Source organism: Branchiostoma floridae, chromosome 3 (assembly GCF_000003815.2).
Source record: "Branchiostoma floridae strain S238N-H82 chromosome 3, Bfl_VNyyK, whole genome shotgun sequence".
Classification (NCBI taxonomy): Eukaryota; Metazoa; Chordata; class Leptocardii; order Amphioxiformes; family Branchiostomatidae; genus Branchiostoma; species Branchiostoma floridae.
This window is the reverse complement of record NC_049981.1, coordinates 19,202,583-19,214,767: the sequence shown is the minus strand read 5'-3', so window position 1 is coordinate 19,214,767 and position 12,185 is coordinate 19,202,583. Positions and strand designations below refer to the sequence as shown.

Here is a 12,185-nt window from a genome sequence, read left to right as displayed (position 1 = left end):
CATTAAAACTAAAATAAATCCGCTCCCTTGACTTCTCTTTCCAGTTATGCCTTTCGTTATCGCTGTCGTTATCCAATCTCAGCAAAAAGATAGAATTTAAAAACAAAATCTTCTGTAAATAAATTTCTATTCGTATGGAAAAGTGCAGTACCTATGATATACGATTTCGTTGATGGCACTATTTTTTGAGTCTGCTCAGGGATACACAGAACAAAAGGAGATATTCGGCATTTTTCGTGAGATTTACCGGAATTTGCCGAAGAAAACCGATCCGATCCGAAGAAAGGCGATAGCCGACAGGTGGGTTTACCAGTCATTTGGAAGTTCCAAGCGCGAACAGCAGGTGCAGACTTCCTTCATGTATTGCAATTTCATTCAGTAAAGGAAGGAATTTTATGGGAAGCTGTCAGTCACCTTTTGACTTGTCACAACTTAGGCCACGTTGATTTGATTAACGTTAACTGTAGAATGAGCACAAATATTCCGTAGATTGAAAAAAAAGTATCAGAAAACAGATAACTAATGCCATAGAATGCCAAGATGAATCTAAAGTCAAAGAATAAGATGTGAAAGGACAGAAAGAAAAAAAATCTATTGTTGGTTGGGGGAGGTACCAGTACAGAAATTTCCAGGTCCGGACATGAACCTGGAATTGATTGTCTGTGGAAACTTGAGAACTGGCAATACTCAAAACAATGGTAATTGGTCAATTTTGCTACAAAGGAATCTGTTTGGTGGATTATTGGACTCCCACTGCATTTTAAAATCCCTTCTCCATGTAATAAAGGCTAACTGTCTCTGTACCTTTGACTGTAGAAACTTGGTGCAATTGACTACACTCTACTTGACTTCGCTCTTGTTGTCTTCTTGGCCCCCCGGTTAGACCCCAAATGGCTTCCGATATAGTGTGTCCATTTTGTAATTGGCGAAACCTGTTCCTCTGTTTTTTTTCAGGTCTGTTTTTTTCGGATTGGTCCAAGAAGAAAAAAATGTTTTGCACCCGTATGATGTACTGGTCCCTACACCTAACTGTTGGTATACCATACTATGTGTGTTTAGTCCTATGTTCAACCTTCCTGGCCACTTTGATTTTATAGTATACTGAAGGCAACTTTTTTTTTTGGCCGAACTTTTTTTTATTCGCTCGCTCGCATCAGTTTTGGAGTTCCCGGAGGATGTCATCCATATAATGAAATCAACATGGCCTTATATAACACAAAAAAACAAGATAAGTAGTCATGTTTTCAGCTTTTCATGGCATGATTTATCCAATGAATCTCTTCCTTTGATTTTATACCACTGTTCTGATCATGTGACTGCAAATAAGCGCTCTGATTCAATTTGGTTTATCAGCAGTATGTGCCCCTGGAATCGGGTTTTTTAAAGGTCTGCAATAGCAAAACCTATATTATTTTTCTTGGGACTAATTTTTTTTTTTTTCCAAATCGGAAGAAAATGGGTCGGGAAATCCGAGAACCAACAAATTAAATTGGTGTGACCTAAGTAACAACCCCCATGGAGATCCTCATGAAAAAGGCTGGGTACTGGGTGGCCATAGCTACAGAGTGACACATGTTTCTACTGTTTGTCACCAACAGATGCCCAACTCAAATTACCATTCATCACCAGTAGGCCACCATCCATTCATGGGATGGATAGACAGCAAGGCATCCCAGATATGAGGCACACTCTGACCCCTCTTCCTTTGATGGCCCAATATCTGCATGCACTTTTCCGTAAGGCGTAGGCAGCCTATTTTGATTTCCCGTACTTTGTAAGAAAAGCCATCTTATTCAAAATGAGGTAACCACATTTTAAGAAATTGCCTTCCCTAATTTTAGAGTAATATTTAGGATTTTCTTTTGAATTCAGTGTAAAGCGTTGTCAGGACACCCATTGTCAAGATGCCCATGCAGACCCTCTCATCTGTAGCCTTTGTGCCATCCAGTTTACTATTGGGGCTGCCAGACCACACCACACATTCGCCCTTTTCCACGGTCTTACCAAAAGTCTGGACTATTAAATTATGAAAGCTTTCACCTATTAAATAAAAGGTCCTGAAATATGTGAAAATTCGCTTTAAACCAGTGGAAATCTTAGAAAATTGCAGAACAATCATTATCTTTTCATACGTTACACATTAGCCACATACACTGTATTAAATCCCAAAATGCTAACAATTTTACACTTAGACGACATTGCATGCATACATTTTGTTTATGTCAGATGTCTTTTTAGTCAAAGATCTAACTGTATCTTCCATAGAGCTGGCCAAATACAATACCTGCTAACATGGGGGCCTGCATGCCTTTTTTTGGTAAGGCTTAAGTTGTTTCATTCTTCTAAATTTGAAACCTAACCCCTCTAATTCAACATACAGAGCAAGCATTTCGTGTTGAAGCAGCTTTCGGTCGGAGGGATAGTAGTGGCTGGGATTTATTTCTCCCTTCACAAGGGAGGCAGCTATCGGTGGCGATAGGAATACGATAGGGATGTTTTAACCGCAATGCGTACCACCAGTTCCATTATTTGACAGCTGGAGATGACATAGCAATAATGTCATGACAGTGTCATAAGGGTCATTTCTTCTTGAGAAGGATCAGAGGATTGATCAAAAGCTTGTTCGTAAGAGCATTACCTTGTGTACGGAAATATAGAATCTTTGTAATAGCATCAGCAGCTTTTAGAATACAAAATCCAGCATCAATTTAATAACACTGGATCTCCTTGGCTTCACAAACATCTTTCCAGAATCAATGCATACATTTTGTTTATGTCTTCAGCATCTGGCTCATGGCTATCATTTCTGATTATTGGAAGGTAAAACAGACTGACTGCTTACACCCATTTTCCAACCCCTGTATGTTTTGAACCCCCTAACCCTAACAACAAGGTGACAAAACATACATTTTGGGGTGTTGGAACATAGGGCTATCCTAAACCAACTAGCCTCAAGAAAAACACCAGCACACACTTTCATGACAAAAGTACTTTTATTTGCCACTTGTTTGTGCATGGTAAGCAGTTCACGAGTCACAGCAGCACATTCAACAAAACAAACGCTCAGGCACCCACACTGTAACATTACTCTTCGATTCAAAAACTCAATAGAGATCTACATAAACACAGGGCGACAAAACAAGAACATCTCTATATACATATCAGTCCAATCAAAACACGCTTTCATTGTTAGAACTAGCGGTATTAATCAATATCACCACTATACACATATATATCATTCAACATGGCTACCTCACCCATCTCAATGGCACGTTCTATTTCCATGCAGATAGGATCTTTAACTTGCTGGATTATTGAGTTGGCATTAGTACCAAACTTCTTACTACAACACTAGTGTGTTGGGAGGTTCGCTAGGCACCTGTGATATGCACTCTTTCCAGCTTGGGGGATTTTGATACACCAAAATCCTCCATAGGGGGACATACACTATAAAAAGACATCTACAAAAATAAAACTTTGAACCCCCTTGCACAACCTTATGTGTACAGGGTTCTCTTCTTTGTAAGATACATTTTTCAGCTATGTCAGGAAGATGATACATAGGTCTGAAGATATACAGCAGGTGACTTGGAGGGTGAGTTTTTCATGGACACATAACAATGCACAAGTTAAATTTGTATACAGGAAGAGTGCATGTCCAGTACCCAGGCTTACGCAAGGTTGAATGATTAGCAAGTAATGGGAGCATTCCATTGTGAACAACCCACCAGAATGTTAGTGCAGATTAAAATTAACATGCAACAATTCTTTTCAACACAGAAGGCAGTTGATGGCTAAGGCAAAGTAGAAGCAACAAGACAATCAATGCAATGCAAACATTATGATACACATTGAGATGACTATTTCATATAATATTCCAAGCCAGTTTTGAAGACCTAACTATGGTCAAAACACCATTGTGGCCATATCAGACAAGAAATATTGCATACAGCAGTAAGCACATGAGCAAGGAATAAATCAGACTGTATTCAGTATCGAAGCAATGATAACATATCTGAAGGCAATCAATTCAAATGCTGGCTGGTGTAATTTCATAACCTTGAAATAGAAACAGTCGACAGAACTACAACCTGATGTGAATCTAGAAGTTGGTCTGAGAGTGTCTGTCAAATATACTCAGTTTGTTATTATCCAGGAATGGTAATTTTTTTTCATTCATATCAATCATATGTTCATTTTTCCACCATGTTACATTGTAAATTATGTTTTCTTGGGTAACTTTTCCCCAAACTTTCTGCACACAATAGCTGAAATTCACATTTATGATAATTATTTTCCTTTTGTCGCATTTTCCTTTACATCACAGTGAGCCAAAACTACTTTCTAGCCTGACATAAAGAACTCTAAAAACTTGTCTTGTCTGACTCAACATCCATTTTAGCCTGTACAAGATACTCTTGTTACATCTAGTAGATCTACCACCTTCACAGGCCCGTACATGTACAGTAGTGTGCTGTTCCTGCGACAAAGTGGGAAAGGGGAGGATTTCTGCAATGGTGAAATCAAAGAATGTGAAGTTTACATATACTGGTGGATCCTTATGACAAGGTAATAGTAATTAGTTTTTGCTATAAAATACTTGTAGTTGTAATGTTTGTTAACATGAATGACAATGAAGATGGTGACATTGTTCACTTTTTGGCGCACGCAGAAGGGGCCTCCTCCCTCTCTGCACAGGAACTTGTTTCAAGCAACATGTCTCTGATTGACATCTGCAGCTCTACATGGACCTGCATTAGCTTGGATGCCAGACTGTTTCTAGGGCCTGCACAGGACAACTCCTTGGCCCCAGGGCCAAAATGCACCTGAGAATTTTTTTCCAAAGGCACCCGAGTTAGACCCCAAGCAACAGCTTGTCAACTGGGGAACGGTGCCAACTTTGGGAGCAGGACGTATGTTTTTCTCCCAGCCAAAGGGATTGGTATTGCCTTGCATGGGGGTCTGGCATCCAGGCTAGACCTTCATGTGAGATGCCAGATGTGGCAAAACAAGTTTGAAACACACTTGGCCCTAACATTACTAGTAACTACTACATACTCCATGTCTAAGAATACCTGTGTCTGTGACAGAGACAGGGCTGTCTCCAAGACCTGTCCCTACAATCCAGCATTGAAATTTGCTTGTTGGGAATGAAAAAAAAATTACCCCGTCCGTGCAAAATATCTGAAATTCATGACATGAAACAGACAAAATGTATTTTTGTCATCTGAAAATCACAGAATTAAGACTAAAAATGAACACCATTGGCTTTCAAATTCCAACTGAATCAAATTTGTCTTTTCCTTTGCAATGCAAAACCATTAATCATCATGGTTAATGCCTTCCAAGGCCTGCCATGGGTAAAAGTGAGTGGGGCTGACAACAATGTAAAAGCTGGAGACAGCCCTTGGCTGCATTCATCTGAACCACTACACTGACAGGACAGTGGACAGAGAGACCTAGGTCGGGTAGAGAGATACCCTTGTCAAAAAGGACAGAAAAGGTTGTACTGCACAATCCTGCGCAATACTTCCATCTGAAGACATCCTCACTCAAGTGAACATCATGTTGTACACATTTTTGCTTCCCTTGATTTACAATCAGTTCCAAGTCACTGGTATTCAAAAGTCACTGCTAAAGTTCAAATGATACTACCAAACATTTTGGCATTGTAGTCCTTAAGATGTTGCAAATATAGGACCTTCACAAAGTTATGATTATCACATAAGATTACAATGAATTGTGGATAGCAATTGACTTTGATTCCCTAAAGTAAGTTAATAGTGCTCTTTTTGTCAGTTTCTGTAACATTTGGAAGATTTAAAGAAAATTTGTTGAGCCATTTCCAACAACTTTGGGCCCCACTTAAGGGACACACATAAAAAAATGTTTCTCAATTGGTTTGAAACATTAGGACCTGATTGATTAGTCTATAATTGAGTTAACTAAACATTGTGTATTCATGTATGCAATACTATGCAAGGGCTTGCCTCATCTGCCACAATTTGGAATGTTTCATTCAGGCCAGTATCTACTAGCAAATTCTCAGGTGTCTGCACAGCCCTGCCAAATGTTGGGAGTCATTCAACACTTTGAGACAGATGGTATGTGTGTGCAATTGAGGGCATCTGATACAATTCGTTCCACACACAAATACTGTATCCTTCTCATTGTTTTCACTCAGAAACATTTTACTTATTTTTAGACAGAGTTGTGTAAGAAAACATCTGAAAATGCCAAACAATCTACAAAATAAATGATTGTAGTGACTTGGAATTGATTTCGAGGATCCAATTAGTCTTTTAAATATTTCTTAACATCTTGGTTCACATTGGAAGGAAATTACAAAATGTACATAGCAAAAAATGTCTGTGGATAGCATTACAATCTGAATCTCTATAAAAGTAAGTTTTCTTTTTTAATTTTTTGAAGATGTAAAGCGCTACAAACTTGATAACAATGTGTGTTTGTAGCACACTCTCAAATAGACTCAAAGTAACAGTGGCTTAGAGCAAGACTAACTATGAGCGCTTACCATACAGGAGCCTCTATTCTTAAAATATCTGGTATCCATGGTGACAGTTACCAAGGGTCACCTTGCCAACATTCATCCATAATTGTCTGTCATCAAACCCAGCCTATAATTGCTTCTTGTGCCAAAGGCTCTTTGTGTATGACAGCCAGACTCGCAGTTCACGAGCTGCTGACTCACAATGTGACATGAACAACAATCAGTACTGTCCGTCATTTAAAACTACTTCATATTAGAATAAAATATCACATAAATTTCTGTATTGCTCCTTTCAAAGCAGCCAGTGCCAGCAACAATATTTCTTAACAAAGTTGTAATTTCTTACAGTTTTATTTTTTTTTACACAAAGAATCTAGCCCTAGAGTGTCAGTTATGGCCATAAAATATACATACGTAAAGGCTGATTCTAAGGAGCAGAGACAAACCTTACCATTCATAGTGAATTTAACAAGAGGACTCTTTCATCAATCTTCAAAATGCTTGTTAGGACTTCTCCTTGTGCCTGTGGGCATGCAGTCATAGTTTTTTATTGTTAGTCCAGAAACAAACTGCTGAATGTTTTTGATGCGTGACTTTTCAACATCATAAAAGGGTCAGCATGCCTGCTATACTAAGACACTGTAAGTTTTGCCTTAGTCACAACTTGATACCTTTCCTAGAATTCTTTGCTGATATGGCAGTTACCCAGCATGCCCTAGACATGTTTAGAGAGAGCCTGATGGGATCCACAAAGTCTTGTTCTGTTCTTGATCCACAATGATCCTGATCTGTTCACACATGGACGTCAGGGAGCCCCCAGCAATATTGGCTGAAAAGAAAACATCAAGGTTAAGTTTATTCCACTCAAGCATCTTGATCAGAAGCATAGTGGTGGTGCCCATCTTCAGTTCTATTAAAAATGACAGTAGGTAATTGTTATCGGCTGTGTACAAAGAACCTTAATAATGCAAACATCGTAACAGGAAATTAAACAGCATAGCTATCATGCAAAATACTGGGAAATTACCTTTTTAATACAACATTCAAACAGGAACCTCTCAATAAAATAATGAGTACAGAGAATGCAATTTGGCCCTAAAGCCAAAATTTAACACAAATCATACAAGACGACATACATTTCTTTTATTGATATTTTCTTTTTATTCCATATTGCACATGACTTTGAACTCAAACAAAGGCAGAATTGCTTTCCTTTCCTTTAAGTACCTATTCGTATTACTTCTGTCATGGATCATTTTTCACCAAGGGATTGGATCGGTTGACCATTTATTAAAGAATCAATACAAGAATCAAAATTCCAACTGTCCCTACTGGTTGGCCTGCCAACCAACAATAGGCAATTAGATTAGCATCCCCCTCAGCTCAGGGGTGGAACGGATGTCCCTGTGGCTCAACTGGTAGCAACCTGAGCACAGTTGAGCTCCTGGTTCCAATTACTTGTTCAAATCCGATTCAAATGCTGGGATGGGCATCTCGGTTGGGGCTGCACCTGTCTTTCAGTTACTAGAAGGAACAAAAAATGGGGGTCCTGTGTTTGAGGAGGTGCCCCTAAGGGGTAGGGCCAGAAACCCCTTCCAGTAAAAATATACCCTGCTACAGAAACATGAGGGAAACTTGCTGACCTAAGTGCCACTAGGCACTACAATGTGAACAACAATAACAACAACAACAATAGTGGCTGAACCAACCAGTGAAGTATCTGCTGAAGTCCTGCTCCAGCCTCTGCCCTTCCTCAAACATCTCCCGAGCCTGCTTATTGGTCAACTTCTCCCTCAGGAATCTGGGGTCCTTTGTCTCCCTACAGCCCAGAAAACACTTTTTATTACATGAAATTCATGAAAAGGTATTTTCATAAGTTAAAAATGACAGATATGACAAAAGTTAACAACAATTGCTCCTAAACAATGAGTTATATAAAAAAAATAAAGCTGGAGACAGCCCTGAGCAGGCCAGCAGGAAATAGCATGCAACTGCAATTATTTCAACAGCTGCAGATATTCACATTCTCATCATCACATTTCTAGTCTACATGCTAAATCAATGAAATTCTTCTATTGAGCTTGCACAATGTTGACAACATTAAACATTACTTATTTACCTATTCATACATAAATGTAACCATTGTATAGTCTATGGTTGGATATTGACCCCAAAATACTACACATTACTTATCAACTTATTCATACTCTTTTTTTACGATTAAATGGACAACAAAGTGAAATTTTGAACAGTGACTAAGAGTAGGCTTGTTATGGTTCAATGATAGAATTCAGCTTCTTACCCATCATTGACTTCATAGCTGTTATAGTAATTCAAACAAGCCAAGACAAACCAATAAATTTGCGAAATAAGCGTATTTTCCAAGTATCATACAACTTGACAGAATTATACATAAAATTCAACATCTCTATTAAATCTCAACTACATAAAGGCTCAAATATACACCGCGACAATAGCGATCTGACCAGATCTGTCAGAAAGCCAGACTAGCTTGCTATACCAGCCAACCAAGAATTAGTCATGTTTTAAACTGCTTTTTTAATTTTGCATGTTTCCACAGCGACTTTTTAGGAGAAGGAATCCTACCATACCTATAATTTCTTCCAAGCCATCAACCAATACTGATGTTGTGGTGCATTTTATATAAAACATATTAAGTATAGAAAAATGAAGAAAGCTATGATGGTGCCCGTAATTTGGCTCTTATCCAGTCATAAAGACTAGAAACAGCATTTTGCATGTTTCAACGAGAACGAGCTTCACAATGGGGCCCAGATCATTGCCTGGGGGATGTACACATGAAGTACAGTCAAGATCTTTAACTGAATAACAAACGTCAAGTCCTACTGATAATGCAACATTCATAACCCTTCAAGCTATCAAGTTAAGACAATCGCACCCATATAAAATATTCAATTGAATGGGTACTGATATTTGGAAGCAACAACATACATTATTCATAAATGCCTTTCTACAAGAAAATAATTTGTTCTTCTCAAGAGACATAAAAATGTAACTAAAATGATGCATTACAATGGAAGCAAGGGGTTTATCACAGAATATATTTAGTGTAGCTTCAATTTGACAGCCCAAGCCACAAATTAATCTGAGAACCAAGAAAAAAACTTACTTTATAGACCAAAAGTGTCAACTATCTGTAGTGACAAGATTCATGCACAGTTTGACATGTTAGTTGTTAGAAGGTTTGGTATTATGCACCTGATCTGCTTGGCGCCCTTCCACTTCATGAAGAGTACTATGGGATATAGCTGCAGGCGGTGCAGCCGCTCAATGGCCAGTATGTCTATGTCTAGGATAGAGTGGCGACTCTGTAAGGGAAGAGGATAGTACAGTTAGATTACAAGAATACATGGAGAAGCTTTTAGACACACATCTTTTTAAGTGTCATGGGCTTGATAATAATGGATTATATTTGGTACTCACAGCTGAACAGACTAATAGGGTCCCTAAATTGCTCTGACATTCACAACATATTGAACTTTACTAAGACATCTAAAATCATTCACATTACCAATACTGCCTAAAAATATATCAAATACCATTTAAAACACATCAAATTGGAAGTTCAAAGCCCTACAAAAGGATTCTGGAGAGCAATATGCTACTGTAAATGTAACAAAAATAAAATTAATTTGTCAGTGAAGGTTAGACATCCAAGTATTAAGATGTGCCAAATGATAATTACTCAAGCAACTGCATATGATTTTTCAAACGGTCCGACATTTCAGACAGCATTTGCTACTTTTCATTGCTGTTTTTCATTAGTGACTGGATGAACTTCAGGAGTTACCGGCACCTTACACACCTATTATTAGGTATAATGCTATAAAACATATATACTGTCTCAAAATATAATCATGCTATCATGTGCTGGTTGAATAATATAACAACATGTGGCATTTTGCTACTTTAAAATGTTCCATTCTAGATGTGTTTGAGTTCAGTTTATTCCAAGATGTGGTAAGGCATCCTCTGATCGTGCCTTGTGATGGCAGAAGCCAATCTATGACTTGTTATGGGTTATGGCAGTTCCCAGACTAATTAGTGTTTACATGTTGCCATGGCAGCTTTTCATACACAGATGCATATACAGTGTAGCACAATGCAAAATGGCAGTTCATGACAACATCCCATCCCCATATGTTTTTTTGTTCGTACATCTGCACCACCTAGTGATCTTCATAGGAAATACTGCATCAGTACACCGATGAGATGGCACAGTGGCCATGGGGTTGTTGACTCAGAGCCTGGAGGTATTGACGTCAAATCCCTCACATGTCCAAAAGCTGTGCACTTTCCTCACTCAACTCAGGTGTAAACTAGGAGTACCTGCTTGGGATGTTTCTCAGATAGGACATAAAATGGAGGTCTCGTGTTTGAGAACAGCCACACCTCAAGCACGTCCCCACCAAAATAATATCAACAGTAGGGAGTGCATCAAATAAATCTGTCCGAATATGCAGCTTGTACTCTTCAGTACAAAACTGTTGTGAAATGCCTTGGTGCAGTTTACCAGGTAAACAATACAAAGAAAGAAACAAAATCACCCTTTCACAGATCTCCTTCACTGCTGCAGCCGTGGTGCATTCAAAGGAGCTGCCGCGGCGCCGGAAATCCACAAAGATGTTGTCGGTGAGACCCTTCTCCATGGACTGGGGAGAAACCTTCATCACCTCTGGGATTGAAATGAAACATTGTTTAGGTCTTATACACCAAATTAGGCTGTACCATTGCATTCAGTGGATACACACCTTTTATTGCTGTATACCCGATAAACAAACAATTTGGAGATATTTTGAGAAAGAGGTGGAAGGATGAGGCAGTGAAAGAGTTAGGGCTGTACTTACCTGGCACACACTTGGTGAACCTGTCTGTGTTATCCAGTACCAGTTTGTCTGCCACGGCCTCCCACACAGGGCCCAGCAGGACCAAAGGCCGCGGCACATGGTCTGTATTGGGAGAGAACAATACATTTTAGATGTTCAATAACATCCAGTTTCAGTGGAACACAAGAAGTTCATGTTTTCTGTGCCTTTTGTAAGCTGTGTATGAATCATTGATATCTGTGGATAGGTACTGGCAAAATGAAGGGTGAATTTGATTATGGACCACCTGGTAGGTTCCTGTGGTACTGCAATAGAATTTTCAGTTTTAATATCTCGTGTTGTGGACATGCTAGGGTCATGAATTTTCAATGGTAGATAGCACTTGGGCTCATAAAGATTTAGTATAGGTTGCCACACTCTTGTGCACAACGTATGTTGTTATGAGAGTTGTGCCTGTAATCTGACATTATCACAAATCATACTGTCGGAACTTGAAGACAAACATAGACATCAGTGTATATTGATGAACAATGACACATGACTTACAGTCAAGCCTCTCTACTCTCTGGTATGATGCAAGGCTTCCATCTGTAAATAAAAGGCAACGGTCACATAAATTGTAAATACTGCAAAACACAACACACTCCACAAAGCTGTTGCTACCATTTTTCATGGAAAAGCTTACTCTTGTCTTGTTTAAAGGTTTCTTTTAGAACACAAAGAGTGGTTGAAATCAGGGCTCACAACTATGAGTAACACTGTTTTTCTTGCTTATAGAGCTATATCTACATGTATGGCCATTCTTC

The 12,185-nt window shown here is 38.8% G+C and overlaps 1 protein-coding gene across 1 annotated transcript in view; it reads right to left on the bottom strand.

Moving 5' to 3' along the window:
* Window positions 1-2,974: 2,974 nt before the first annotated feature.
* The window catches only part of LOC118411727 (disks large homolog 5-like), a gene marked incomplete in the record, with an annotated part of 47,774 nt that continues 38,563 nt past the window's right edge, over window positions 2,975-12,185 (bottom strand). The window contains 5 exon segments of the mRNA XM_035814209.1: window positions 2,975-7,340; window positions 8,221-8,330; window positions 9,752-9,861; window positions 11,101-11,228; window positions 11,401-11,502. Coding sequence (XP_035670102.1) covers window positions 7,237-7,340; window positions 8,221-8,330; window positions 9,752-9,861; window positions 11,101-11,228; window positions 11,401-11,502 — 554 coding nt within the window.